We start from the raw sequence: 25,595 nt of genomic DNA on the forward strand, positions 1-25,595 counted from the left end.
GCTGTGAAGCAGCAGTGCTAACCACTGTGCTACCATGCCGCCCATTCTTAAAATTATGTCCAGGTTTCAGTGTCCGAAACCAGTCATCCCACAACATTTCTTTCCCCATTGCAAGTTCGACAAACTTTCCATTTAGCCTTCTCTATCGGGGCCCCACAGTGGCCTGGCGCGCGATCGGGGCTCACCGATCTGCGAGCGGGCCTGTGCCGGGGGGGCACTCATTCCCTCCGCGCCGGCCTGTGTAAAGCTCCGCGATGGCCGGCGCGGAGAAGAAACCCCCTGAGCATGTGCAGGGATTACGCCAGCGGTTCTGTGCATGCGCCAGAACACACTGGCGCTCCCGCACATGCGCCAACTCACGCCGGCCGGCGGAGGCCCTTTGGCACCGGTTATGCGGCACCAACCACTCCAGCGCCGGCAAAGCCCCCAGAAGTGCAGAGGATTCCGCACCTTCCAGGTGGCCCGACGCCGGAGTGGTTTACGCCACGCTTTGTCGCCAGTGCGGCCCACCCCGTCGATTGTGGGAGAATCCCGGCCCATAGCTTTGTAGTCACTATTTCAAATGAAAATAAATACCGCTTAAGCCTGTCTGTCCTCGGTGAATATTGGCATTAGCCGAAGATTCTTTCTTGTATCAAAGCTCGGAGTAGGATTTGACTCGTTATCGAAATTACTAGACTCTCTTTCACACCGTAACCTACATGTTTCTCACATCAGCTCATATTGTCTGATTTATTTCTCTCCTTGAAGGTCTCTGTATCTTATCTCTTTCTCTCTTTGCCATCTTCTCTCTCTGGGGTTCAAATTCAAGCTTTCACATCTCTCATCATTTTCTATCTTTTTTTCAAATTTGAGCTTTATTTTTCCAGCTTTTTCATTTCTATTCCTGATTCAAACTGCTTCATCTACAGCTGAATTCTAACCAACTCATCTGAATTGTCATCTGGATTAACCTTTCCTTCTTCCAATCCCAGTTGCTGTGCTAGTACCACAATTATGTCTGCTTCCTTCGCCCCTCTTTTTAACTCAAACTTTAAAGTCTTCTGCTAATGCGATTAACCCAATCTTGGATAAAAGCTGCAAATCACTGGCAGTTTCTAGCTCTCACATCAATTGCAACTGTGGAAAAGTTGATAGCGAAGATTCCCAGCACCATAAACAACATTTGAAAACATGACCAAAGTAAGATTTAAAGTGCACACTGAAAATTAATCAATAAACAGAAATCATTCATTTATTGTTCAGTGCTTTTCAAATTTATTACATGAAATAATTATAAAATAATAGGTATGCTTTACTTATTCAATGAAGTGTTAACACAATTAAGAACTTAAGTATAAAGGACTATTGTGTGATTTACAGATAAATATTCTGTCTCATTTCTACATTATCAAATGTAAATACATTTCTACCCGAAATGTTTATGTACAATAACTTGTTGCACTGATTAGAGTTCTTCCAACAGAAAGAAAATCTAAGGCATAAAATAGAAACGTTTTCCATTTAACAATGATGTGATGTTCTTGATTTTAAAATTCAGAAAATATGGTTTCCACATTATAATAAGTTCCATGCTCTCGGGGTTCACATTGAAATTAGTTATACATTCAATGATAAACATGGCAGTTCTTTTAAATATATTTATATACACAAGTGAATGCAATGAGTTATGTAAAAGTTTTAAAAAAAGTATATTAAGGTTCAATGTACAACTTGCCAGGGAAAGTCAATCAAAACTGATTGACAGCTGTTTATAAAAAAATGTGCACCTTTAATACTGGTTACTCTTGTGGTTGGGTCTCTTGAGATGCATTTTTGTTGTTGATTCTGCTCTACCTTAGCTGAAGGTATGGATAGTATATTCCATGTAGAACACCTTCAATAACTACATTCGGGAAGTCATCTAAAAGATCACAAGAGAAAGAAAGATCAGGCTCAGAGTTAATATTATGAAAATAATGTGTCACTTCTCAATAAAACATATAAGGTTGAATGTTCGCGGAGTCCATTTTCATTCTTCTGGTGGGGAAGAGGTGGGACAGGCAGGAAATCCAAATTTAGCAGAGCCATTGAAAATTACTGCTGAGTTCAAACACATTTTCACTGTTCCAAGGACATTAACCCATAGTGTGTGAGACATGAATTTATGGAGGGGGCATAAATGCTAGTGAAGGCAGGATAAGGTTTGTTTAGGTGTCACAATTTAAAGTAATTTAAATCCCCAGTGCTGTGTAATCAAAAGAAAATCAGGCTTTAGCGGTCAGTTAGGGTAAAAAAAAATGCTGGAATGCATTGATTGATGGGCCATTTAGCGTAGCTTAAAAAAGCCATTACCATCCATTCTCGCAGTTTCAATACAACTTCATTGTTGATATTTCCCAAAGACTGTTATTACAGCTGAGCCCATTAGGAATGATTGGCTGAGCTTCAAAAGCTTCAAAACTACTTATCTCAGCAGGAGTGCTGAGTTTACATTTCAGTTGACAGTTTTAAGAGGTGATAAAAAAATTACTTGTGTTTGATGTGGTTCCTGAGTAGAAGTTTGTTTGTTTTTGTAACAGATTGACCACTTGAGGGGATTGAAAATCTTTGAATGGGTTTGACGAATGAGAGTATTTTTCAAAACCAAGTGTGTAAGTGAGGGCTTTCTTAAATTTCCGTGAGTTTTTTTCATCTTCACATGGCTCCTGAGGTCTACAGGAGTGCATATTGTGTGAGTAGCTCAGATGTGGAGTGGGGATTAGTAGTGTATGGGGATATGAGGTGGCATGGGGTATGAGGAAGTATGGAGGCATGAGTGGCTATAAAGGTGGTATAGTGTGTAACCAGCCATTAACACATTTTGATCTCTTAATGTGCAACTATCAGTACCCTTCTTAGTCATTATCTCCACCATTTACATTCCTTTTATTTTTCAGTCCACAACCCCATTGATTAATTTATACCTATCGCTGACCCTCTAGTCATCCCCATCCCCCACAACAGTATAAGTCTGATGCTATTTCAAGGTCTCTCTAGCTTTGACAAAGAGCCATCCAGACTCAAAATGTTTGCTTACTTTCTCTCCACAGACTCTGTCAAACCTGCTGAGACTGTCCAGTATTTTCTGTTCTTGTAACCAGCCTGTTTTAGCACTCTCCCACCTTCATGGCCATGTTTGAATTGTCTCTAGAGGCAGCAGGTCGACTTGATCATGCTCTCGCACCCTACCTCCGGTGCAAAAATCATGCTTCTGGGAGTTGTTTCCACGGAGCTGGGTCTGCAGATTGTGGAGATTTCCTGACTTGTGTTCCCGCCTCCACGGTGGAAATCAGAACCTTAGTTTGATTTTCAAAGCTGATCGAGATTTATTATTATTAGGTTTGTAGGCCCATTCCTCAGGGATTAAGTGCTTGAAATATTATGTTTAGAAAATAAGTTTCCATTAAATCCAATTCATTGCCTGAAAAATCATCCATTTGGAATTTGTATATTATTGCTACTGTAATAATTTCAATAAGAATATTTATTGTTACAGAAGTGAAACATCAAAAGTTCGTTAAAATTCTGAGACCAAATCAATTTATTAAAAGATAAGAAAAAAATGGACTGAGAAAATGTCATCTAGAATATCACTCTAGCTTGAGAACTGTCATCGCTGCATCCAACTGTATGTTAAATAATCCATTACTTTTTTTAATTTAAAAAAAACTACAGAAGATACACAGTGGACAAAGTATATATATTTTTTAAAAACTAGCACCCATTTCTTCTCCTCTTTCATCCTTCTTGGAACATCAGCAATGTGGAGCTAGGAAGATCTCGGGTTCAATATCTGATGTGATCTGAGCTCGCTAATCTTAGCTAAAATGGTTGCTGCTTCATCACCCCTGAGCAACATCTGCTGAAGCTTGTGACGAATGGAGGATTTTAGGAAAATTGGATTATAAATGTATTGCGTAATTTAAGGGTGGGCTTAGACTGTGATTGATTTCAGTGGTCCTGTTTTTTAAAATAACGTTTCTGTTTTGCAGTTCCTTTAGCAGCCAGAAGGTGAAATGACAGTGGAATGTGTTTTTCAGTCTGGGCTAATGCTACCAAGCCACTCTTGGTGATGGACATTGAAGTCGCCTACCCAGAGTACATTCCGTGTCCTTGCCCCTTTCTCTCAATGCACCTTCTAATTGATGTTCTGCATGAAGAAGTACTGATTCATCAGCTGAGGGAGTGATGGTAGGGGACTAGGTGGTAATCAACAGGAATTTTCTTTGGCCATGCCTGACCTGATGCTATGAGGATTTGGTATCAATGTTGGGGACTCCCATGGAAACTCGGTCCTGACTGTATAACACTGTGCCGCCACACTGCTGGGTCTGTCCTGCCGGTCGGACAGGACATACCCAGGAATGGTGATGGTGACATTGTCCGTAGGGTGTGATTTTATGAGTTTAACTATGTCGGGCTGATGCCGAGCTAGTCTGTCGGATACCTCACCCAATTTTGGCACAAGCGCAAATGTTAGTGAGGACTTTGCTGGGTCGACAGGCTTGGGTTTGCTGTTATTGTTTCTGGTGCCTGGATTGATGCCAGGTGGTCCATCGTTTTCATTCCTTTTTGACTGAGGAAATTGAAGAGTCAACCACATTGTTGTGGGTCTGGAGTCACATCTGGGCCTGACCGTAGGGACGGAAGATTTCCTTCCTCAAAGGCCATTAGTGAACCAGATGAGTGTTTACAATAACAAATTCATCTAGATAGCTTTTAACTCCAGACATGTCAATATCCAGTATAGAACCTTCAACAAATTTTTCAAGACAGAGAAGGGGGAGGGGAAAAAAGAGACAAATCACCATGGGCGTGATCGAAGGGCCGCAACGCGCCCGACTCGTGATATGACAAGGGTGGCAAATCTAGCGACAGATCTCTCATTAGATTTATGACGCGAGATCTAACGGGATCTGGATCTCGCCCTCAATGGACATGATCCAGATTTGCATATTCAAGTGAGTAGTTAGTCTTTCTTGAATGTGTCGATGCCAGAGTTACCCAAGACGCGGGGCCGAGCGGCCTCGCCTTGGAGACGCCAAGCAGGTGTCATTTGGCACTTGTTTCCACAAGTGTGGTCTAGGTGTTCTGGCTCTTGGGGGGTGCCTGTGCTGTGGATCTGGTATGGGGGTGCCCTGCCCTTATGAGGTGCTATGCAGGGAGGCTCAAGGACCCCCTAATTGGTAAGTTGGAGCTTTGTAGGGTTCTAGAGGCCACAGTGGGGAGTCCAGAGATCGGGGCACCATGATCTCTTCCTGCACTCGCGAGGTGAACACGTTAGTGCAGGAAATGACCCTAAGTGCGGCCTTGGCAGGGCATCCCTCGCTGAGGCCCAAATATGAAGCAGAGTCCCATTTAATATTGGGGTTGTTCTCGGCCCTGCAAGCACCGGGCAACACCCGGCTAAAGGAAACCAAAATGTGATTCTGTTTCTTTTCATTTACATTGAGCTCCACATCTTATTTTAGGACATTTCTACAAAGTCTTAATCTAATGGATTTTCAGTTTCATTTTCACATAATGTTACAGAGTTAAGGTCTGAAACAGTAAAGAGCTGTTAATGGATGACAGGTTTGATTACCTGTGGCTGTGGGCAAGATGTATGGATCCCTCAGGAAAAGCAGCACTGGCTGGTGGGATAGTTTGCTGGAAAGGTCAAGGACAAGAATGTCAGTATTCCAGAATTGAAAACACAAAATAGTGCAAGATGTATTCCAAATTGTTTTTAACTACAATATTGCGAGCTATAATAAAAACAATAAGAAGAAGACTGGAAAAAGAATGTTACATTTGACTGGTGGCTCTAAAAGCTGCAATTTTGATAATATGCTCACCATATAGCACTCTGTATAAATAACATTAGTTTGCTAGTTTATGTTTATATAACCCAGAAACACTTTCAGCTCTTTATCTAACAGCACTGTGGAAATACTCAATGGGACGGGATGCTCCGTTTCTGAGACTACGTGTTGACACCAACGCAGAATCTATGGACTTTTACAACAGAAAGACTGCTATTGAATCTGGACCGATTCTGCGACCGTTGAGGAGCTGGCATCGGTGCTGCGTGGAACACGGTGCAGGATTTGCCTGGTCCGTAATTGACACTCGGGAGGCTGACATTTTCCAGCCGCACATACACATTACACTCCCCACACACACTTATTCAAGCCAAAAGGATGGCACGGGTTGTGCTTGAGATCACCCATACAGCTGATGGGCCGGCTGGGCACAAGGGCACCCAGGGTGGTCATCTGTACGACCCAGTTCAAACTGGGCTGTTAGTGCTGTGAGCAGCTGCATGGCTGCCTTGCCGGCTGCGGCAATGATGGTACATGCCCGTCCACCCTGACCCCACAGCCCATCTCCTGGCCACCGCCCGTCCACCTCCCCCTCCCCCATTCCTCTGACTCTGGCAGAAGCCCCCCCCGACCAGCGGCACAACTGGCAGCTAACTATGGCAATGTTGGTCACCTTCCGTACGCCCTCTCTCTCCCTCAGCAGCCGCCACGTCGGTTTCATGATTTTTTAAAAAATAAATGTTTTTATTGAGTTTTTGGTTTCATGATTCTTAAAAGCACAAGTGAACCGTCGGGAATTCAGCCCATTGGAGGTGGAGAATCATGGAGGCCCCGGAGAATACCGGGGCCGGCCCACGAATAGACATAGAATAGAGTAGACATACAATTTACAGTGCAGAAGGAGGCCATTCGGCCCATCGAGTCTGCACCGGCCTTTGGAAAGAGCACCCCACTTAAACCCACACCTCCGCCCATACCCGTAACCCCAGCAACCCCACCCAACCCCTTTGGACAATAAGGGAAATTTAGCATGGTCAATCCACCGAACCTGCACGTCTTTGAACTCTGGGAGGAAACCGGAGCTCCCGGAGGAAAACCCATGCAGACACGAGGAGAACGTGTAGACTCTGCACAGGCAGTGACCCAAGCGGAAGTCGAACCTGGGACCCTGGAGTTGTGAAGCGACAGTGCTAACCACTGTGCTACCGTGCATATAATGATATGCAAATTGTGTCTACTGTATTTGCGGAGTGAAATGCATTGACTCTGTTTTTGAGTAGACAGAGAATTGCAATTGGCGTCAAATCGGCGCCTTCCGCAATTTTGCCCTCGGAAGCTATTCTCTGCCCAATCGCAGTTCCCGATTTCAGCATTGGCTAACGGAGAATCCCGCCCATGGAATGCAGCAGTTCAAGAAGATGGCTCCCCACCACCTTCTTGAGGGCAATTTGGTTTGGACAATAAATGCTGGCCTAGCCAGCGACACCCACATCACATGAACAAATGAAAACTTTTTTTTGCACTAAGTGACTTCTAAAAAATTGCTTCAGTAACCAAAATTGACTTTAATAATTTCCAAAAATGTTCTGAAGTTATCCACGAGGGTTCAGTTAAAGCTCACCAATGTGCGAATGCAACTGACCCATTGCAACTAAATCAGGGGATTTTTTAAAATACCCAAGTAATTCACAAGATAGGTATATATTAAGTAGGGTATATATTTTCCAAAAATCTTGACAAATATTTGATGAATGTCAAAAATGTTGATTATATTGAACTGTTTTCAAAGAGGTACCATTAATGTATCTGGTACTCGGTATGCATGTGTATTAAATAATAAATGTGAGGTGAATTCAAAATATGACTTCAAGGTAAATCAGGCTATTAATGATTCAGACATGAATCTAAAAAAATTGAAATATGTGTTTAAAAAGGGGGTGGTAAACATTGTGCAGCCAATTAAATGCTTGTGCTTAAGTTAAAGTGCGAGATGGATGAGCTATCGTGGACAATGTGAACTATTCTTGTTCTTGACTTTTTTTGATAAGTTTCTATATCACTCAGTCAGGACAGATCTTACAGAAGATAAGTGGACAACAGTGGCCTCAAAGTATTTTGCATTCCTTCGCGTTTTGAGGGTTAAGGGATGATCTGATACAGGTGTTTAAAGTGATGAAGAATTCAGTAGGATAGATACAGAGAAACAATTTCTTCCTGCGAGGAGTATCCTGAACAAGGAGACTAACTTAAAATTAGAGCTCAGCTTATTTGGAATGACTGAGGAAATACCTTTTTTCCACACAAAATGTACTGGAAACCTGGAATTCTCTGCTTCAAAAGGCTGAGGATGATGAGGTTACTGATACTTTCAAAACCAAGATCGATAGATGTTTGTCAGTTAAGTGTTTTTTGGGATATAAAGAATAGGCGGGTAAGTGGAGTTGACTTAAAAGATCACACATGATCTACTGGAATGACAGAGCAGGCTTGTGTGGGTTAAAGATCTTCTACTATTCCTATCCTACTATGGTACAGGGCCATTGTCTCTAAATGCCTGTGTCACAAACCAAGTACTGTGTTAAATTGTCCTATTCCTCCCAAGGGATTGAGACATAACGGTCAAAACAAATCACAGGAAATGTCGTCTTAATTAGAAAGATCCCAAGATTTTACTCGTGCTCAGGAGCAAATAGACTAATCTTTGCACAATTATATATAATCCAAAGGAAACCTTTTTGCATGAAATTCAACCAATCTATTCATGTGTTCAAGGTCTCTGCAAGGTAGACTGTAGAAATAGGTTTCTAAGCAGCTTCCACTCAAAGTAGGCGTAGTGAAGATCTGATTTACCCCCCTCCCTTGCAACAGTTGATGTCCCTATCACATATGCTTTCGGGTTTTTGGACAAGATACAGCAAATAATCCAGAAGCTGGTCTGAGCATCGAAGTAGTACTCTACACTTTCACTCCAAAATAGTGGAGAGGGTAAGACAGCAACATTAACACCCATTCTAAAGTGATATAATTGGGATGAAGCTGCATCACTCGCATCCCCAGTGATGACTGCCTTTATTCAACTAAGTTATGCAGATAAAACCTAATTCCTCTTTACTCAAATTATGTTTCAAAAGATTTGAAACATCGACAGCTATCTTTCTATTGAAACCATTACCTTGAGCTGATCCAAATGAATCAAACCACAAAGAGGCCAGACTAGTTGGAAAAACTCCAGTAATAATTCAAAGATAATTACCACAAGCTCACAGGTCATATGAATTCAAATGGTCACTCCTCTGCAGATCTGATTTCATAATTTCTCTTCTCTATAGCAAATTGTTCAGAGATGGCTAGGAATAGCTCAGTTTTTAAAAAAAAAATTTCCAATTAAGGGTCAATTTAACATGACCAATCCACCCACACTGCACATTTTTTGAGTTGTGGGAGTGAGACCCAAACAGACACGGGGAGAATGTGCAAACTCCACATGGACATTGACCCGGGGCCGGGATCGAACCCGGTTCCTCACGCCATGAGGCAGCAGTGCTAACCACTGAGCCACCGTGCCGCCCTAGGAATAGCCCAGCTTTAAGGACAGCCATAGTATGTTGCTTAAAAGTGTTGTGGAAATCCCAGGGATTGAGAATAATGCAAGAGGAAGAATAAAGAACAAAAATAATAAAGAATACAGCACAGGAACAGGCCTTTCAGCCCTCCAAGCCTGTGCCGACATGGTACCTGTCTAAAATAAAACATTATGCACTTACGGAGTCCGTATCCTTCCATTCCTGCCCTTTTCATATATTTGTCTAGATGTCCCTTAAATGCCACTATCGTACCTGCTCTCACCACCTCCCCAGGCAGCGTGTTCCATATATTTACCACGCTCTGTATAAAAAACATGCCTTGTACATCTCTTCTAAACTTTTCCCCACCCACTTTAAACCTATGTCCCCTAGTACTTGACTCTCCTACCCTAGGAAAGAGCATCTGACTATCCACTCATAATCTTGAAGACCTCTATCAGGTTGCCTCTCAACCTCCGTTGTTCCAGTTAGAACAGAACAAGTTTATCTAACCTCTCCTCATAGCTAATGCCCTCCATACCAGGCAACATCCTAGTAAACCGCTTCTGTACCCTAAATACTTTACTAAGTTTGGTCATGGTGCAATGTAATCATTTGATGTTTCAGATAAATCATGTATAGGACAATGACACATCCTTTTTATGTCATGGAGCACAGAACATTCTGCAATGAATTAAACTGACAGTATTGGTAAAACATCTCAGCATTCACCTGAAGAAGGAGCCGTGCTCCGAAAGCTAGTGTTTGAAACAAACATGTTGGACTTTAACCTGGTGTTGTAAGACTTTTTAGAGCATTGGTAAAGACAGATGGATAGGTCTTTAGGATTAATCAGTTACATTTTCTTGATCCAAGTATTGGTCTGGAAGCATTTCTGATTCATAGCCTGGGTATCTCACTTCCCTCGATCGCTGATTGCTATTGGACAAATACGACTTCATAAGCATATCAATGCTCATTGTTTCATACCAATAAAATGGTGCTCATGGTAGAGGGCATGTTGATGAGATATGTGGCTTTCTACTTGCGCTTCCTATTAACTGATACTTCTTGTTTTCAAAGTAATAAGTGGATTGAAGAGCAGTGACCAAGGTCTTACCTGAATTCTTCACAATCATAGTCATCAATAGAGCTAAAAATATAAAACATTTTGATGCATTAAAATTGTCCTTAATATTTTATCCACTAAGTGTAATGCCTATAAAGTTACCGATAAAGTTAGCCAGAGATTCAGTTATGTCAGTTTTCCCTATAAACCTCCCTTTTTCCCACAAACACTGTTCTCTGACAAAGGACAAAGCGTCCAAGGTAATAACATCTCAAATTCAAAACTCTTTCTTGTTGATTTTCCGTGACTAATTGCTGAATAATCTCTTGTTCATCCAAAATGGCCTGAGGTGAACTGAAACTCCAATTCAAAGTTTATATTATTACCACACAATTGGAAGTTTACTTTTACATGTTCTTGTATCATATTTATTCTTGCTTCCTAGTGTTAGCATTTTTCTTGAGGGACCTAAGGAGAAACTAAATAGTCTCCACTGCTTAAATTCCATTTTCCATTTGTTTTTTTCTACTTTTGCCGATTCTATTTCCCTTATAATGATTTTTTTCTTGGTTGCTTTGCTCAGTTGCTCCATTACTTCTATAGGTAGGAGCTGGGAGGTCACTCTAATAACAACAGAAACAGAATTTACGTAGGCTGTTCAACATATGAAGCAGCAGCTTTGTTTATCTAGGGCAATTACTATGGCAGCATCTTTTCATAAAATAAGTAAATGTCACCTCAAGCAAGGCAAATCTGCTGGATAGTTAAACAAACCATCCTTCCATCTTCGTTGCAACTCTGACCAAGAATCTTATTAGGAGCACTTAGGATTTGGAATCTCTCATATCACAGCAAGGTTTTGAATTGCATTCTCACCTCCTTCTACATCCAGCCCTCCTGGAAAAGTTCCTTCCTGAAGCCACTTCCCACCACTTTCAGATTCCCACTTTTGTAGTCTTAGGCCCTTCATTTGCCACATTATTTTGCAGTTGCTCAGTCACGTTCTCACTCCACCACTGAAGTCCCTTTTCTCAGTGAAAACTTTGCATTCTCTCACCATCGCCATTGTGGGGTAAATGATCTAATTCAGCACTGCAATCTTCTACAGTTCCCCAATTCCAGTCAGGTTATTGTATGGGACCTTTTTAGCAGTTGTAATAGAGTTTAGTAGGGTGGTTAATCCATGGTTTGTGTGCGCCCCTTTAGCCATAGGGGCAAATCTTTCAGTCCCATCGCTGAGGGAATCATCACGGGCGGAGCAGGAAATTTGATGGACCACTGAAAGGTCCGTTGAACTCGGGCGGAAATTGCCCGTCTCGGGGTCATAAGAGCACGGCACCCTCAGGCCATATCCCTGGCACAGGCAATATGCCACATGAACACCTTGGCAGGGCCAGCCTGGCAGTGCTCCTGTCAGCCTGCCAGTGCCACCTGGGCACCCTGGCACTGCCATGGTGGCACTGCCAGGGTGCCCAGGTAGCACTGCCAGAGTGCCAGGTTGGCAGTGCCATGGTACCTGGGTGGCATTAGAGATGCCAGGGTACCACCCTGCCCAGAGCCCGACCACCCAGGGGCGCCCGATCGCCCGGGAGAACCCCTCCAAGTGTCGGTACGGCTGGTCCACGTTGGTGGAAACCAGTGCTAAACCCTCCGCTCAGGGTCTCCGCGGTGAGGCCATTAAGTCCTGGGTGCTGGGTAGATCCAGCATAGACATATTCAAGTGAGATTAACTGCTCTCTTGAATATGCAAATATAGGTCCTGACCTCAATGGGCCGGATCCAGATCGCAACGACTCACGAGGCATCGCTCCTAGTGGAGATGGTCAATGATTCATTTGACGAGGGGAGCTCACACCTGCGTTGGCACAGGCATCGGTTTCGCTTATTTTAAAGAAAGATAAAGTTGCGCAGGAGTGTGGGTCGTATTGGCCGATATCGCTTTTGAATGTTGATGCGAAGTCGTCAGCTGAGGTGTTGGCGACGTGCTTGGGGATTGTGTGCTGGGGTGACAGCCGAGGAACGGACAGGGTTTGTGAAGGGGTGACAGTTGTCACCGAGCATTAGGGGGCTGTTGAATGTGGTGATGACGTCCCGACGGGTGGGGAAACGGAGGTGGTACTATTTATGGACGCTGAGAATGCACTTGACCGGGTTGAGAGGGAGTACCTTTTTGAGGTTCTGAGGTGGTTTGGTCTAGGGCTGGGGTTTGTTGATTGGACCAAGATGTTATACAGGGCCCCCACAGCGTGTGTAAGCACGAATGGTATAAGTTTGGGGTATTTTTGCCTGCGCCTGGGGACAAGGCAGGGGTGTCAAGTGTCCCCTTTGCTTTTTGCATTGATGATTGAGCCACTGGCAATGATGCTTAAGGCTTCAGCGGAGTGGCGAGGAATAGAGATGGGCGGCGGGATTTTCCGCTTTGTTGGCAGCGCACTCATGCCCGCAGGTTTCCCAATGGAGTGGGATGGCCACAAAGGAAAACCCCATTGGCCGGCTGCCGGAACGGAGATTCCCGCTGACGACGACGGGGGGGTGCCACGCCGGAAACGGGGCTGACGAGACGGAGAAACCCGCCCAGGGATTTTGGGACACCAACTGTCGCCAATGCGGATGACCTCCTACTGTATATCACGGTCCTGGTTGCAAGTTTCAATAGGATTAAAGGGATCCTAATGAAATGTGGGTCTTTTTCGGGGTACAAGCTCAATGTGGGAAAGAGTGAGGTGTTTGCAGTCAATGCGCAGGTACAGGGGAGGGGACTGGAGAAGTTACCATTTTGGCAGGTCAAGTTGATTTGGGGATACAGGTGGCTCAGAGTTGGGCTCAGGTACACAATTTGAACTTGGTGGATTTGGTGAGGGAGGATTTCAGGAGATGGGATATTCTTCTGTTATCACTGGCAGGGCAGGTCCAAACCGTGAAAATGAGGGTTTTCACAAAGTTTTTGTTTGTTTTCCAGAATCTCCCGATTTTTGTGCCTAAGTAATCTTTTGGGATGGCAAATGGGATGATCACAGACTTCATATAGGCGGGAAAGTGACCTGGATTCAGAGGGCTATTTGGGAGAAAGGAGGGGGGGGCGGGGTCCTAGGCGGAGGGGGTTAGGGCCTAGCTCTGCCGAACTTGGCTGGGCAGCCAACGACGAGAAGGTGCGGAAGTGTGTGGAGAAGGGGTCGGATGGAGGAGGCGTGATGTAAGGGTCAAGTCTGAGGGCATTGGTGAAGGGGCACCTTCCGTTTTCACAGGCTAAGTACTACACAGAGTCTGGTGGTGGTACAACATTGAAGGTCTGGAATCAGTTTAGGCAGCATTTCAGGATTCGGGGCATGTCGTTGTGGGTGCTGATCTGTGGCAATGAAAGATTTGTCCCAGCAGAGTTGGATGGGATGCAACGTTTAGATTGTGGGAGCAGGATGGAATTGAGCGGTTTTGGGATCTATTTGTGGAAGGCAGGTTTGCAGAGCTGGGAGAATTGGAGGAGATGTTTGAGTTGCCAAAGCGGAATGGGTTCCGGTTCCTACAGATTAGGGATTTTGTTCAGAAGGAATTGGCTACCTTTCCACGATTGAAATGGTTTTGTCCCAGGATGAGATGAGGGGGGGGGGGGGGGGTCTCTGATATTTACTGGTGGTTGATTGAGGGGGAAGGAGTCTCACTGGGGGGAGTTAAAAGGAGGAGGACCTTGGTGGAATTTGAGAGGGGAGTTTCGAGTGAGGCCTTGCGAAGGGTAAACACAACATCCTCCTGCACGCGGTTAAGTTCAATACAATTTAAAATGGCGCATAGAGCGCAAATGACAAAGTCAAACCTGAGTCGGTTCTTTCCAGAGGTGGAGGATCGGTTTGGGCGGTGGTTTCCTTTCTGTTTGTGATATAATTATTTTTGTTTTATTAGTTCGCTTTAGTCTGGGCGTGTAGGATGTTTAAGAGAGTTGTGTGGCGCGGTTATATGATAGTTGTATAAAGATGGTTGTGTTTTTATGTTTTGTATAAAAATTAAAACGCCTTGAATAAAAATATTTAAAAAAAAGATCTCATGAGGCATGATGAGTCTGGTAAACTCGTGAGAGGTTACTCATGAGATTTACCAGCCTCTCATTTTTCAAAACTCTAGAGTGCCTCAATTTCTCCTCATAAGACATTCTGTCATCCCAGGCGTTAGTCTGGAGAGCCTCCATTGCACTTTGTCTTTGGTAAGTGTTTCCTTCCTTTTCTAAGAAAACCAAAACTGTACTCGGTACTCCAGGTGTGGTCTCACTAAAGCTCCAAACAATCGCATCAAGACTCAAATACTCAATACTCAAATCCCCTTGCGATGAAGGTCAACATACCATTTGCCTTCCTAATTGCTTGCTACACTTGCATGCTAGCTTTGGATATCAACACTCCCCAACCTCTCGTTTAAGAAATACTCTACCTTTTTGATTTTTCTACCAAAGTGGATAACTTCATAATTGTTCACATTTGTTCACATATCTTCCATTTGCTATATTCTTGCCTACTCACTTAGCCTGCCTAAATCCCCTTGCAATCTCCTCACATCTTTCTCATAACTTACATTCCCACCTAGTGTCATCAGCAAATTTAGAAATTTTACATTTAGTTCTGACAACCAAAAAACATAAACTGCTGGATGCAGCTTGTTCAAATTCGTAAATTGGCTCCAGTACAATGACCCAGGCAATGATTAAAAACCCAGGACTTCTATCCAATCTGTGAAAGTTTCTGGTATTGCACTGATCAGTCAACTGTTGCATGGATTCACTATTCCAGCAGTTTAACAAGTTACAGGGTGTGTGATTAAAAAATGACAACAAAGGGCACATTTTTCAGATAGCACATTTGATAAGCAGAACATCACCTGCTAGGAACACAGGTTCTGTATTTGTGTGGTCACATATGGATGGGAAATGAGTACATTTGATTCATGGTTGCTCGGATTACCCCTCACCATCACGGTTCTGACCAGGAGGGTTTGAGGTAGACTATTCTTGAAATCCCTTAAACTTGCAAATTCTAACCCTAGTAATGTGAATTGCTCCCAGATTCGAACCAATTTGACAATCTTATCCATGTGGCAATGAGAAATTGGATTGTGGCAAAGCACTGCTGCTCAATTCTAACACTTCCTAAAGAATGTGCTTTTGCCGTTTGGCCCATCAAGTCTGCACCGACCCTCCAAAAGAACATTTTACCTACGCCCACTCTCCCGCCCTATCCCCATAACCCCGCACATTGATCATGGCCAATCCACCTAACCTGCACGCCTCTGGACACTAAGGGACAATATGACATGGCCATTTTTACCTGCACATTTTTGGATTGCGGGAGGAAACCGGAGCACCCAGAGGAAACCCACGCAGACGCGGGTAGAATGCGTCTAACTAAACGCGTTACTCGCCAACACTAAACGCATTCAAATGGTCATTGGATAGGCATATGGACAATAAGGGAATAGTGTAGAGGGACTTTAGAGGGGTTTCACAGGACGGCGCAACATCGAGGGCCAAAGGGCCTGTACTGCGCTGTTCTATTCTATTCTAACATGCAAGCTCCATACAGACAGTCACCCAAGGCCAGAATCAAACCTGGGACACTGGCATTGTGCAGCAGTAGTGCTAACCATTGTGCCACCGTGCCGCCTATGTTCAATTGAAACATATAGAGTAGGTTCCACTATATTATTTGCTGCACTGTAAGAAATTGCTTTTATTGGCTGTAGAACTGGAAACATCATGTATGAACAGTGATAACTGCAAACTTACCTGCAACTTTCAACTTTTGGTAAAGAAGGAAGATGACGAATGTTAAGAAAATCTAGAAATATCTTAGGTAGGTCTTCATTCTCAATCAGGATAGCCTGTCAAAAGAAACAAATTACCAAAAATCTTATTCAAAACATATCGAAATGTAGCTTTCATGATGTACTGTTGCATAATATTACATGTGCAAACAAAATGTTTTCCACAATGCTGACACTGCTGAAAACAAAGGAAAATGAATTTGAATTCAAATATTCGCTCTAAACTCAAGAAACTGAATGCGTTGCTCGAGCACTTCAGAGGGCAGTTAAGTGTGAGTTTGCTGGTACATACATTCCAGACTGGGTAAGAAGGCAGATTTCTTTCCCTCAAAGACATTCTAAAAACTGTGTCACTATGATAGTAAACCTACTGGATTCATCACATTGCCAAGGAAAAATCCATTATTTGAGATGGGCAACATTGAGTTTCTGTGCAGTGGAACATGCAAGAGAGGAGGCTTCCTGAAAGGTAAAACATACACAGTGTAAATACATTCATAACGCAAATTATACAAAGATCCATTTATGATTTTTGTCACTTTCGCATATGTTATATTTAATTAGATAGGAAGTGACCAAGTGCCAAATTATTCACCGGGGGCAGGGCTGGGATCGGGGCAGGGGGGTGAGGTAGCAGGGACTGGAGGCTAGGGCAACCATGCAGCCCAGGGACATGGATGAGCATGGGAGTACCCATCATGCTAACATGCCTGTCCTTTAGCCCCTGCAGAAATGGAGTTTGGTATTCAGCTAGCAATGGCTGCCTGGCCGCCGCAGCCACGGCGGACGTGGTGAGGCTGCATGAGGAGGAGCTGCTCGGAGAGGACCCTGCAGAACAGGAGCCTGCCCCAGAGGAGCAGGGGCCAGCTGGTGACGATGGAGAACTGGCTGTCCAGGAAGGAGGCGCCGCATCAGGCCCATGTATATCAGCAATGCCTTTTGTTTGAGAACATGCTGGACTGAGCATGGGCTGATGACTATGGCTGAGCAGGGAGATCATGCAACACCTCTGTTGACGCATTTGGAACTGCGGGGGTATGGGGGACGACACCCGCTCCCAGTGGCCGTCAAAGTAACGGTCGCCCTGAACTTCTTCTCCACAGGTTCCTTCCGGTGCCAAGCAGGGACCTTTCTGGGATCACACAGAGCTCGGTGCACAGGTGCATCCGCGCCGTCACGGAGGCCCTAAATGCCTGGGCGGCGAAGTATATCACCTTCAATGTGGACCAACCAGGTTGCCCGGGCAGAAGGATTCATCGCCATAGTTGGCATGCCCAGGTCCAGTGGGTAATCGATGGGACGCATATCCCCCTATGGGCGCCGACGCATGAGGCGGTGCCCTTCATTACTAGGAAGTGATTCCACACCCTTAATGAGCAGCTGGTGTGTGACCACCGGATGCACATCATGTATGTCTGCACCCGGTATCCAGGCAGAGTGCACAACGCCTTTGTCCTGGTCCCCGACACCTTCGAGGTGCTCCCTCGGGTGAGGGGTTGGCTCTTGGGCGACAGGGATTATCCGCTGTGTTGGTGGCTGGCGACACCTGCCCGGAGGCCCCAAACCAATGTGGAGAACCACTACAATGATGCCCATGCAGGAGCGTCATCAAGCGGTGCATCGACATCCTGAAGATAGATTCAAGTTCCTGGGCTGCCAGGGGGCCCCAGTACAACCTGAGGAGGATCTCCCGCTTCATGGTGGCTGCTGTATCCTGCAAACATAGTGCAGCAGAGGGGCGACATGCTGGAGGAAGAGTGGAGGAACGGCAGGCCTCATCCATTAAGGCAGATGAGGAGGAGGGCGAAGATGGGCTCAACATGCGGCCCAGGGTTGCGCAAGAGGCAGGACGTGCACGCAAGTGCCACTGTGGACGGGACAACCTGATCGTCTCCAGGTTCGCCGACAAGAGGGCCTGGCAAACAGCAGCTCAACCGTCCACCTCCCCCGCCGCACCACTCCCCACTGACACCCCCACTTCCTGAAGTCCATCCCCCCATCCCAGCACCTACCCCACTCTGAGCCACCCAACAGCTGCGCCACAGCATGTTGTACCTGGGTTAGCAGTATTAACAGGACTTGTCCATGGGCTCAGGGTGATGATAACCCGCTCCACATGAGCTCTGTGCTTCCGCCTAACCTCTGCCCTGGTGTCACATACCACTGTTCGCCCGGGTGATGCCTGCATGTATGCTGCCATTCCATCACACAGATTTTCTGGCAGTGGGGTAGGGTGGGTGAGGGTCTGGATTTGGAGTGGTGAGCAGTGATGGGTCACATACCGGATATGCCCTACCACACGGTGCCCCAGTAGCTCTGGCCCCTGCCCCCTCTGAGTATAACCCCGAATGCCCTGGGGTCCCTGGTCTGTGCTGTCATCCAACACCCGGACACCACACTGCTGGCCTCCCACACTCTTTCCTCCCCCCCCCCAACCAACATTCCACTCCCACACCGCACGCCCTCAGAACCTAGCCCGACACATCCCTCACACCCTTCAGATAAAGAGCTGAGGCAGTTCGGAACGTTGCTGGGAGGTGTTTATTTGCGGCAGTGATATGTACAATAACTGTGCCCCAGCCCCTAACGCTGTCTTATGTGTTGCACCCTAGCCAACTTAACTGGTATCTACCTTCTTAATCTTAAGTGTCCTGACACTCCTTCTATGTGATTCCCCCAGGACATGGGGGTGGCCTGCTGTGTTTCCCGCCCTTTGGCGGCTGTCCACTGGATGGGCTCGGCAGTTTTCCAGGTGCCAGAGGTGGCGTGGTGCCACCCTGTTCTGCTCTCTAGCCCATTGGATAGACCAGGGACAGGGGGTCTGGCACCTTCCCTGTGGTTGTCAGCGGCATGGGCCCCATCATCTTCTACTTCCTCAGGCACATGATGGCCCCTCTGCTACTCCTTGGGATGGGGTTGTGGATGGTGCAAGCTCTGGGGGCTCCGCCATCAGTTATAATAATAATAACCTTTATTAGTGTCACAAGTAGGCTTACATTAACATTGCAATGAAGTTACTGTGAAAATCTCCTTGTCGCCACACTATGGCGCCTGTACAGGTACACTGGGGAGAATTCAGAATGTTCAATTCGTATAAGAAGCACATCTTTCGGGACTTATGGGAGGAAACCGGAGCACCGGGAGGAAACCCACACAGACACGGGAAGAACGTGCAGACTCCGCACAGACTGTGACCCAGCCGGGAATCTAACCTGGGTCCCTGGCGTGGTGAAGCAACAGTGCTAACCACTGCCAGTCCTGGAGGCCCGCTCTTATCTCGACCAGTTTTTCTCCGCTCACAGCCATGGAGTCCCTCTGGCACTGCCACCGTCACTCTGGGAATGGACCACGGCACTCAGCGACTGTGCGACCTTGCCCAGTGACCATGCTATTTGCTCAGGTCAGCCCGGCAAATGTTCTCGACGCCCGCAGCCGTGGCCCGTTGTGACTGGGCCATGCTCTGGAGCACTGCAGCAATGTCCATGTGGTCCTGGTACATGGCTGCCTGTGACAGGGCCACCCTGTCCTGTGCCTCAGCGACCGCCCGCACAGTGTGCCCCAGGCCTTGGACATCCTGACCCATGGCCGATACCTTCGCACCAAAGACCTCATCCGTTGACACTACCCAGGTGCTGGCCTGGGTAGCACACATTTTTGGCACTGCCTCCTGCTCCTGCAGGTGGCTGGACACCTCCAGCTGCACCTGCAGACGCTGGATGGTTGCTGGCACCCCCTCATGCAGTCCCCGGCTCTTTGTCTGCATCTCCAATATTAATGTGACTGCCCTGACATTCAGTCCCAGTGTCAGCGTTTAGTATCTCAAACGGAGAATCCCGTCCTACGTGTGGGTGAATCCAAGACTGGATCTCACCCAAAAAGCCAGCGGGAAACACCCCGCTAAATCTGTCTAGAATGTCACTTTGGGCATGATGTCGCAATCACGTTGCACCTGGTGCGGATGTGGGAGCGATGGGTGAATCCCGCGAGAGCCCCAAATTGGGCTCGAAGCGGGCCAATTGAGAGAGGGTCCTGAAAGCTGGGAGGATTGATGAGTGCAGGCAGGAAGTAAACAAGAATGGCAGGAGGAAAATTCATACTGGGTATAATATGTTAAAGATTGTCACAATCTATCATAATTATATGAAACCCATTCAACGGGTTAATTATTACTGGCAATGCATTAGCCATTAACTATGGAGAATAACTTTTAAGTGAGCCGTATTTGGACTAAGTATAGGTGAATGCCCCCGGTCACCATTTTCAACGGATTTTACAGCCAGTCGTTCTTGCGTTTACGCAGCTAATAAAAGAACACTGTGCCATTTCAACATATTCCTGACCAAGGGAAACGAGTCAATGTCAAGGCATTTAGCAATTTTTGTGCTGTGATACTATCCATTTCCTTATGAACTCCCCATCTGGATCTGATCTCCTTTTCATTTCACCTTTTCAGATAGTAATTAAGACTGTCAACCCCTTTGCCTTCATTTAGTGGTAACTCACATTGTCTTTCTTTTTCCCCATCATTGTTAGCTTCCCGCAACATCAAGCTGGAATAACTAAGCACCAACTAGAGCACATAATCTTCAAAAATTAACTCATCCCTTTTTAAGTGCACATAATTCTAGAATAAATAAAGTCCAAGCAAATCGGATTTATGTTTAGTCATTCAGTTATCACTGAGAACACATATTAACAGAATGCGCTGTGACGGTAATATGGAATATAAACCACTTTTCTCATCAGGAATTTAATTCACGTCATATCGTTTAAATAATCTGGGACAAGGTTTTTGGTATAGTAGTTTCCCGCACCACCCACTGAAGAGTCAGGGGGAATGCATCCCAATACCGAACCCTAGCGGCCATTTAATACTCCCAGAGCATTAATTGTCTGAATTTGGAACTTCGGCTCCTCATTTGAGAGGAAGTCCAACCTCAAAGAGGTCAACCTGGGGTTCGGTAGCCCCAGCAGTGTCAATAGCAGCAGTGACCAGAACAGGGACTACAAGCAGTCCTTAGGTTCAAAGTGCAGGAACACTGGATGAGGAGTTCTCATGCAGAGTGAGGAAGGGAGGCCTGAGTCAGCTGGGATGAGAGGAATGGGGTTTTTAATGGAGAGGTTGGGAGGCAGCGGGCATTCCTGGTTCGAAGATTCTGTGTGGGAAGGTGCCTTCTGTAGAAAGTAGGCGATTGAAAGGAGCAGTCACCCTGTCCGAGGCCTGAGCAAGGTGACCTTTCAGATATCTCCCCTGCTTCTGAACCCCTTACTCCAGCCTCTTGTGGCTATTCAGGGAACAGCCCTTAAGTAGTTATTAATTGCTCAGTTGAGGGCCTCAGTTGGAGCAGGGGCAGGTGGAACAACCAAATAATTCTGACTCAATGAGTGAACAATGCAGACTCATTTTGCTAATGATTGTAACATTATAAGACTAATCTACAAAGATTTAATTCAAAGATAACCATCTCATTAAAAATGAATCGAGATCAAATATGTTATTTTTGGCATGAAATGACTCTACAAACCACAAAAATGTAGACAGATATATGGACTATAGTATTTCAAATTGAGTACCATTTCAAAAATATTATAATTTTTCAATATCAGATTAATGATTTCAAATATTTTTTGAAAATGTATTATGTTTTATTGGAGATGAAGACATTGCTAACAAGTCCCAATTTCTTGCCCATACCTAAGCCGGGAATCTGCTTGGACGGAGAACTGAAGCGTTTTCCCCACAGTTCGATGGAGAGGCCCAATGGAATCAAGTGTCCTTCAGGCATTTAAGCGGGGATTGTTGGGCCTTCATGCAGTTGAGGTCCTCAGGGCAGAGGTCCTGCCTGACGCTAGCCGCCGGCCAATCAAAAACTGGCAGCTCCTCATCTGCCAGTCCCATTAAGAACACTGGCAGCTGGTGGAAATGCACCCACCAGAGGTCCAGGATCGCCAAGGAACCCCAGGCTAAAGGTGAGTAAAGGCGCTTTGGAGGTTGGGAGTAGAGGTCTGCGGAGAGAATCGAGCAGGTTGGAAACAAAGGCAGGAGGGTGGATATCTGCAGCTCTCCTTTCTGACGGGGCACATCTAAACTTTGCGATAACATTCCATCCCACTTGCCCTCACTTCTGTCCTAGCTGATCTAAACTGGCTTCCTGCCACACAAAATATTTATAATCCCTGCAAGGTTTTGCTCTTCCATTGGCTGGTGTGAACAATTGCATTTGTATCTTTTTTTTAATAAATTTAGATTACCCAATTATTTTTTCCAATTAAGGGGCAATTTAGCATGGCCAATCCACCTACCCTGCACATCTTTGGGTTGTGGGGGCGAAACCCACGCAGACACGGGGAGAATGTGCAAACTCCACACAGACAGGGACCCAGGGCCGGATTCGAACTTGGGACCTCGGCACCGTGAGGCAGCAGGGCTAACCCACTGCGCCACCGTGCTGCCCACCTATCTCCTTTTTTAAACAGTGGTGTCACGTTTGCTAATTTCCAATCCGCCGGGACCACCCCAGAGTCTTGTGAATTTTGCTAAATTATTACTAGTGCATTTGCCATTTCCCTAGCCATCTCTTTTAGCACTCATCTTACTCTTCTTTATAGCTTTTTTAGTAGCTTTCTGTTGCCCCCTAAAGATTTCCCTGTCCTCTAGTCTCACACTAATCTTTGCCACTTTCTATGCTTTTTCCTTCAATTTGATACTCTCCCTTATTTCCTTAGATATCCTGGGTTAATTTTCCCTCTTTCTACCATCCTTCCTTTTTGTTGGTATAAACCTTTGCTGAGCACTGTGAAAAATCGATTGGAAGGTTCTCCACTGTTCCTCAACTGTTTCACCATAAAGTCTTTGCTCACAGTCTATCTTAGCTAGCTCTTCTCTCATCTCATTGTAATCTCCTTTGTTTAAGCACAAAACACTAGTGTTTGATTTTACCTTCTCACCCTCCATCTGTATTTTAAATTCCACTATATTGTGATCGCTCCTTCCGAGAGGATCCCTAACTATGAGATCATAAATCAATCCTGTCTCATTACACAGGACCAGATCATGGACCGCTTGTTCCCTCGTAGGTTCCATTACATACAGTTCTTGGAAACTATCGTGGATACATTCTATAAACGCCTCCTCAAGGCTGCCTTGACCGGCCTGGTTAAACCAATCGACATGTAGATTAAAATCCCCCATGATATCTGCTGTACCATTTCTACATGCATCAGTTATTTCTTTGTTTATTGCCTGCCCCACCATAATGCTACTATTTGATAGCCTATAAACTACTCCTATCAGTGACTTTTTCACCTTACTATTCCTGATTTCCACCCAAATTCATCCTTATCCTCCACAGCCCCGATGTCATCCCTTACTATTGCCCGGATATCATCCTTAAATAACAGAGCTACACCCTTACCATCCATTCTGTCCTTCCGAATAGTTTGATAGCCTTGGATATTCAACTCCCAGTCGTGACCATTCTTTAACCATGTTTCAGTAATGACCACTAAATCATAGTCATTCACGATAATTTGCGCCATCAACTCATTTACCTTATTCCGAATACTACGAGCATTCAGGTAAAGTACACTTATGTTGGCTTTTATACCTCTGTTTTGAATCTTAACACCTTGATCAGTAACCTCTCCTCAGTTATTTTTCCTCTTAACTTTTCTCCTAATTTTCCTTGTCGTTGAACCCATATCTTCATGTAACAACTGCCGCATCGCTTTCCATTTATGTTTTATTTCCCGTTTTATTCCTTTTAGTATTACTGGGCCTATTCACTGAGCTCCCCTCAGTCACTGTACCTTGCCCTTTTTGATTTTTGACTGTGGCTTCTCTGCCTTACACTTTCCCCCTTACTGCCTTTTGTTTCTGTCCCTGTTTTACTATCTTCCGACTTCCTGCTTTGGTTCCCATTCCCCTGCTGCATTAGTTTGAACCCACCCCAATCGCTTTTGCTAGGAATCTGAAACCCTCCCCCGACACCATCCCTTCAGCCATCCTATATATCCTGTAATTTCTACTCTGACTAGCACGTGGCACTGGTAGTAATCCTGAGATCACTATCTTCGAGGTCCAATTTCTTAACTTCCTTCCTAGCTCCCTGTATTTTGCTTTTAGGACCTCATCCCTTTTTTTACCTATGTCGTTTGTACCGATGTGTACCATGACCACTGGCTGTTCACTCACCCCCTCCAGAATGTCCTGTACCCACTCCGAGACATCCTTGACCCTAGCGCCAGGGAGGCAACATACCATCGTGGAGTCTCGTTTGCGGCCACAGAAACGCCTGTCTATTCCGCTTAAGATTGAGTTGTTAAAATTACCATCTCAGTTAGTGACTGAACTACACCCAGATTTTGCATTGGTGGTGACGATTTCAGCCCATGGGTTGATCAGCTGCAAATAATTTGTCCAGAGAAGGTATCTCAGGTTTCTCACCAACATTTGCGCAGGTATTGGATCCAGATGCATCAGGTGCCCAATAGTCATGTAGGAACCTCAACGATAATCTTTACCAGGTTACTGAGTGAATGAAGAAGAATGCAGTAGAATCTTCATCTGAAATTCATATTCACACTTTCTGCAGGGATTTCTAATTGTGATTAAGTGTGAAAAACAAGCCTGATCATTTCAATGCTAGGCAATGGGCACAGAGGCTAAATGCAACATATGTACTCGCAGTCCAGTTGAGGTCATCAGAGCACAGACACAACATAAAACTAGGTGTCTTACTGCCTGAGCTTCCTAGTGATAAACTTGCTGAATTATCAGAGATGCTTTCAAAGAAATGTCTAAGGTTTAATCATGGGTATACCAGTGGATCAACATAAATATTATGGAAATCAGAAGGTTTCTTCTTTTCATTTGCTGAGGCGACAGAAATGCAACAACAGTAAAACCTACATTTTTTCCCTCCAATTTTATTTGGGGAGGGCTTGTTACTTTATTTTCCAGGGTGAAACCTCATCCATCATGGCAACAAAGAGAAAGTCCAATGAGTGTGCGTTCAGGGATTTACTTTGGGTTATTAATGCAGGATTTAAGGAATGTTAACAAGGCGAGCTGTTTGTTAAGCTTGACAGATCAGCTTACAATGCACTGGTCACATACTCCATCTGTACACTAATGACATTGAGCTGGCATAAGAACTGCTGTTCCATGCCTAACACAAAGAAGAAAAAAATCATTAGGGCCACCACCTCTTTTGCATACGTGTGGTGCAGCAATGGGTGTAACCATTTGAGATTCTTTAACTTTTGCTTACTTGTACAGTGAGTACTGATGATCCATAGTTTACTGCATACTATGGGTTAAATTGTTTTCACCAT

The 25,595-nt window shown here is 45.1% G+C and overlaps 1 protein-coding gene across 1 annotated transcript in view; it reads right to left on the reverse strand.

Moving 5' to 3' along the window:
- Positions 1-1,233: 1,233 nt before the first annotated feature.
- Positions 1,234-25,595, reverse strand: part of LOC119970419 (sorting nexin-24-like) — a 235,774-nt gene continuing 211,412 nt past the window's right edge. The window contains exons 4-7 of the mRNA XM_038805013.1: positions 16,222-16,316; positions 10,509-10,541; positions 5,606-5,670; positions 1,234-1,903 (exon numbers count right to left, since the gene is read on the reverse strand). Of these exons, the coding sequence (XP_038660941.1) occupies positions 1,833-1,903; positions 5,606-5,670; positions 10,509-10,541; positions 16,222-16,316 (264 nt within the window). The 3' untranslated portion in view covers positions 1,234-1,832. The remainder of the gene's footprint in view (positions 1,904-5,605; positions 5,671-10,508; positions 10,542-16,221; positions 16,317-25,595) is intronic.

The sequence above is a fragment of the Scyliorhinus canicula genome, chromosome 8, assembly GCF_902713615.1.
Source record: "Scyliorhinus canicula chromosome 8, sScyCan1.1, whole genome shotgun sequence".
Taxonomy (NCBI): Eukaryota; Metazoa; Chordata; class Chondrichthyes; order Carcharhiniformes; family Scyliorhinidae; genus Scyliorhinus; species Scyliorhinus canicula.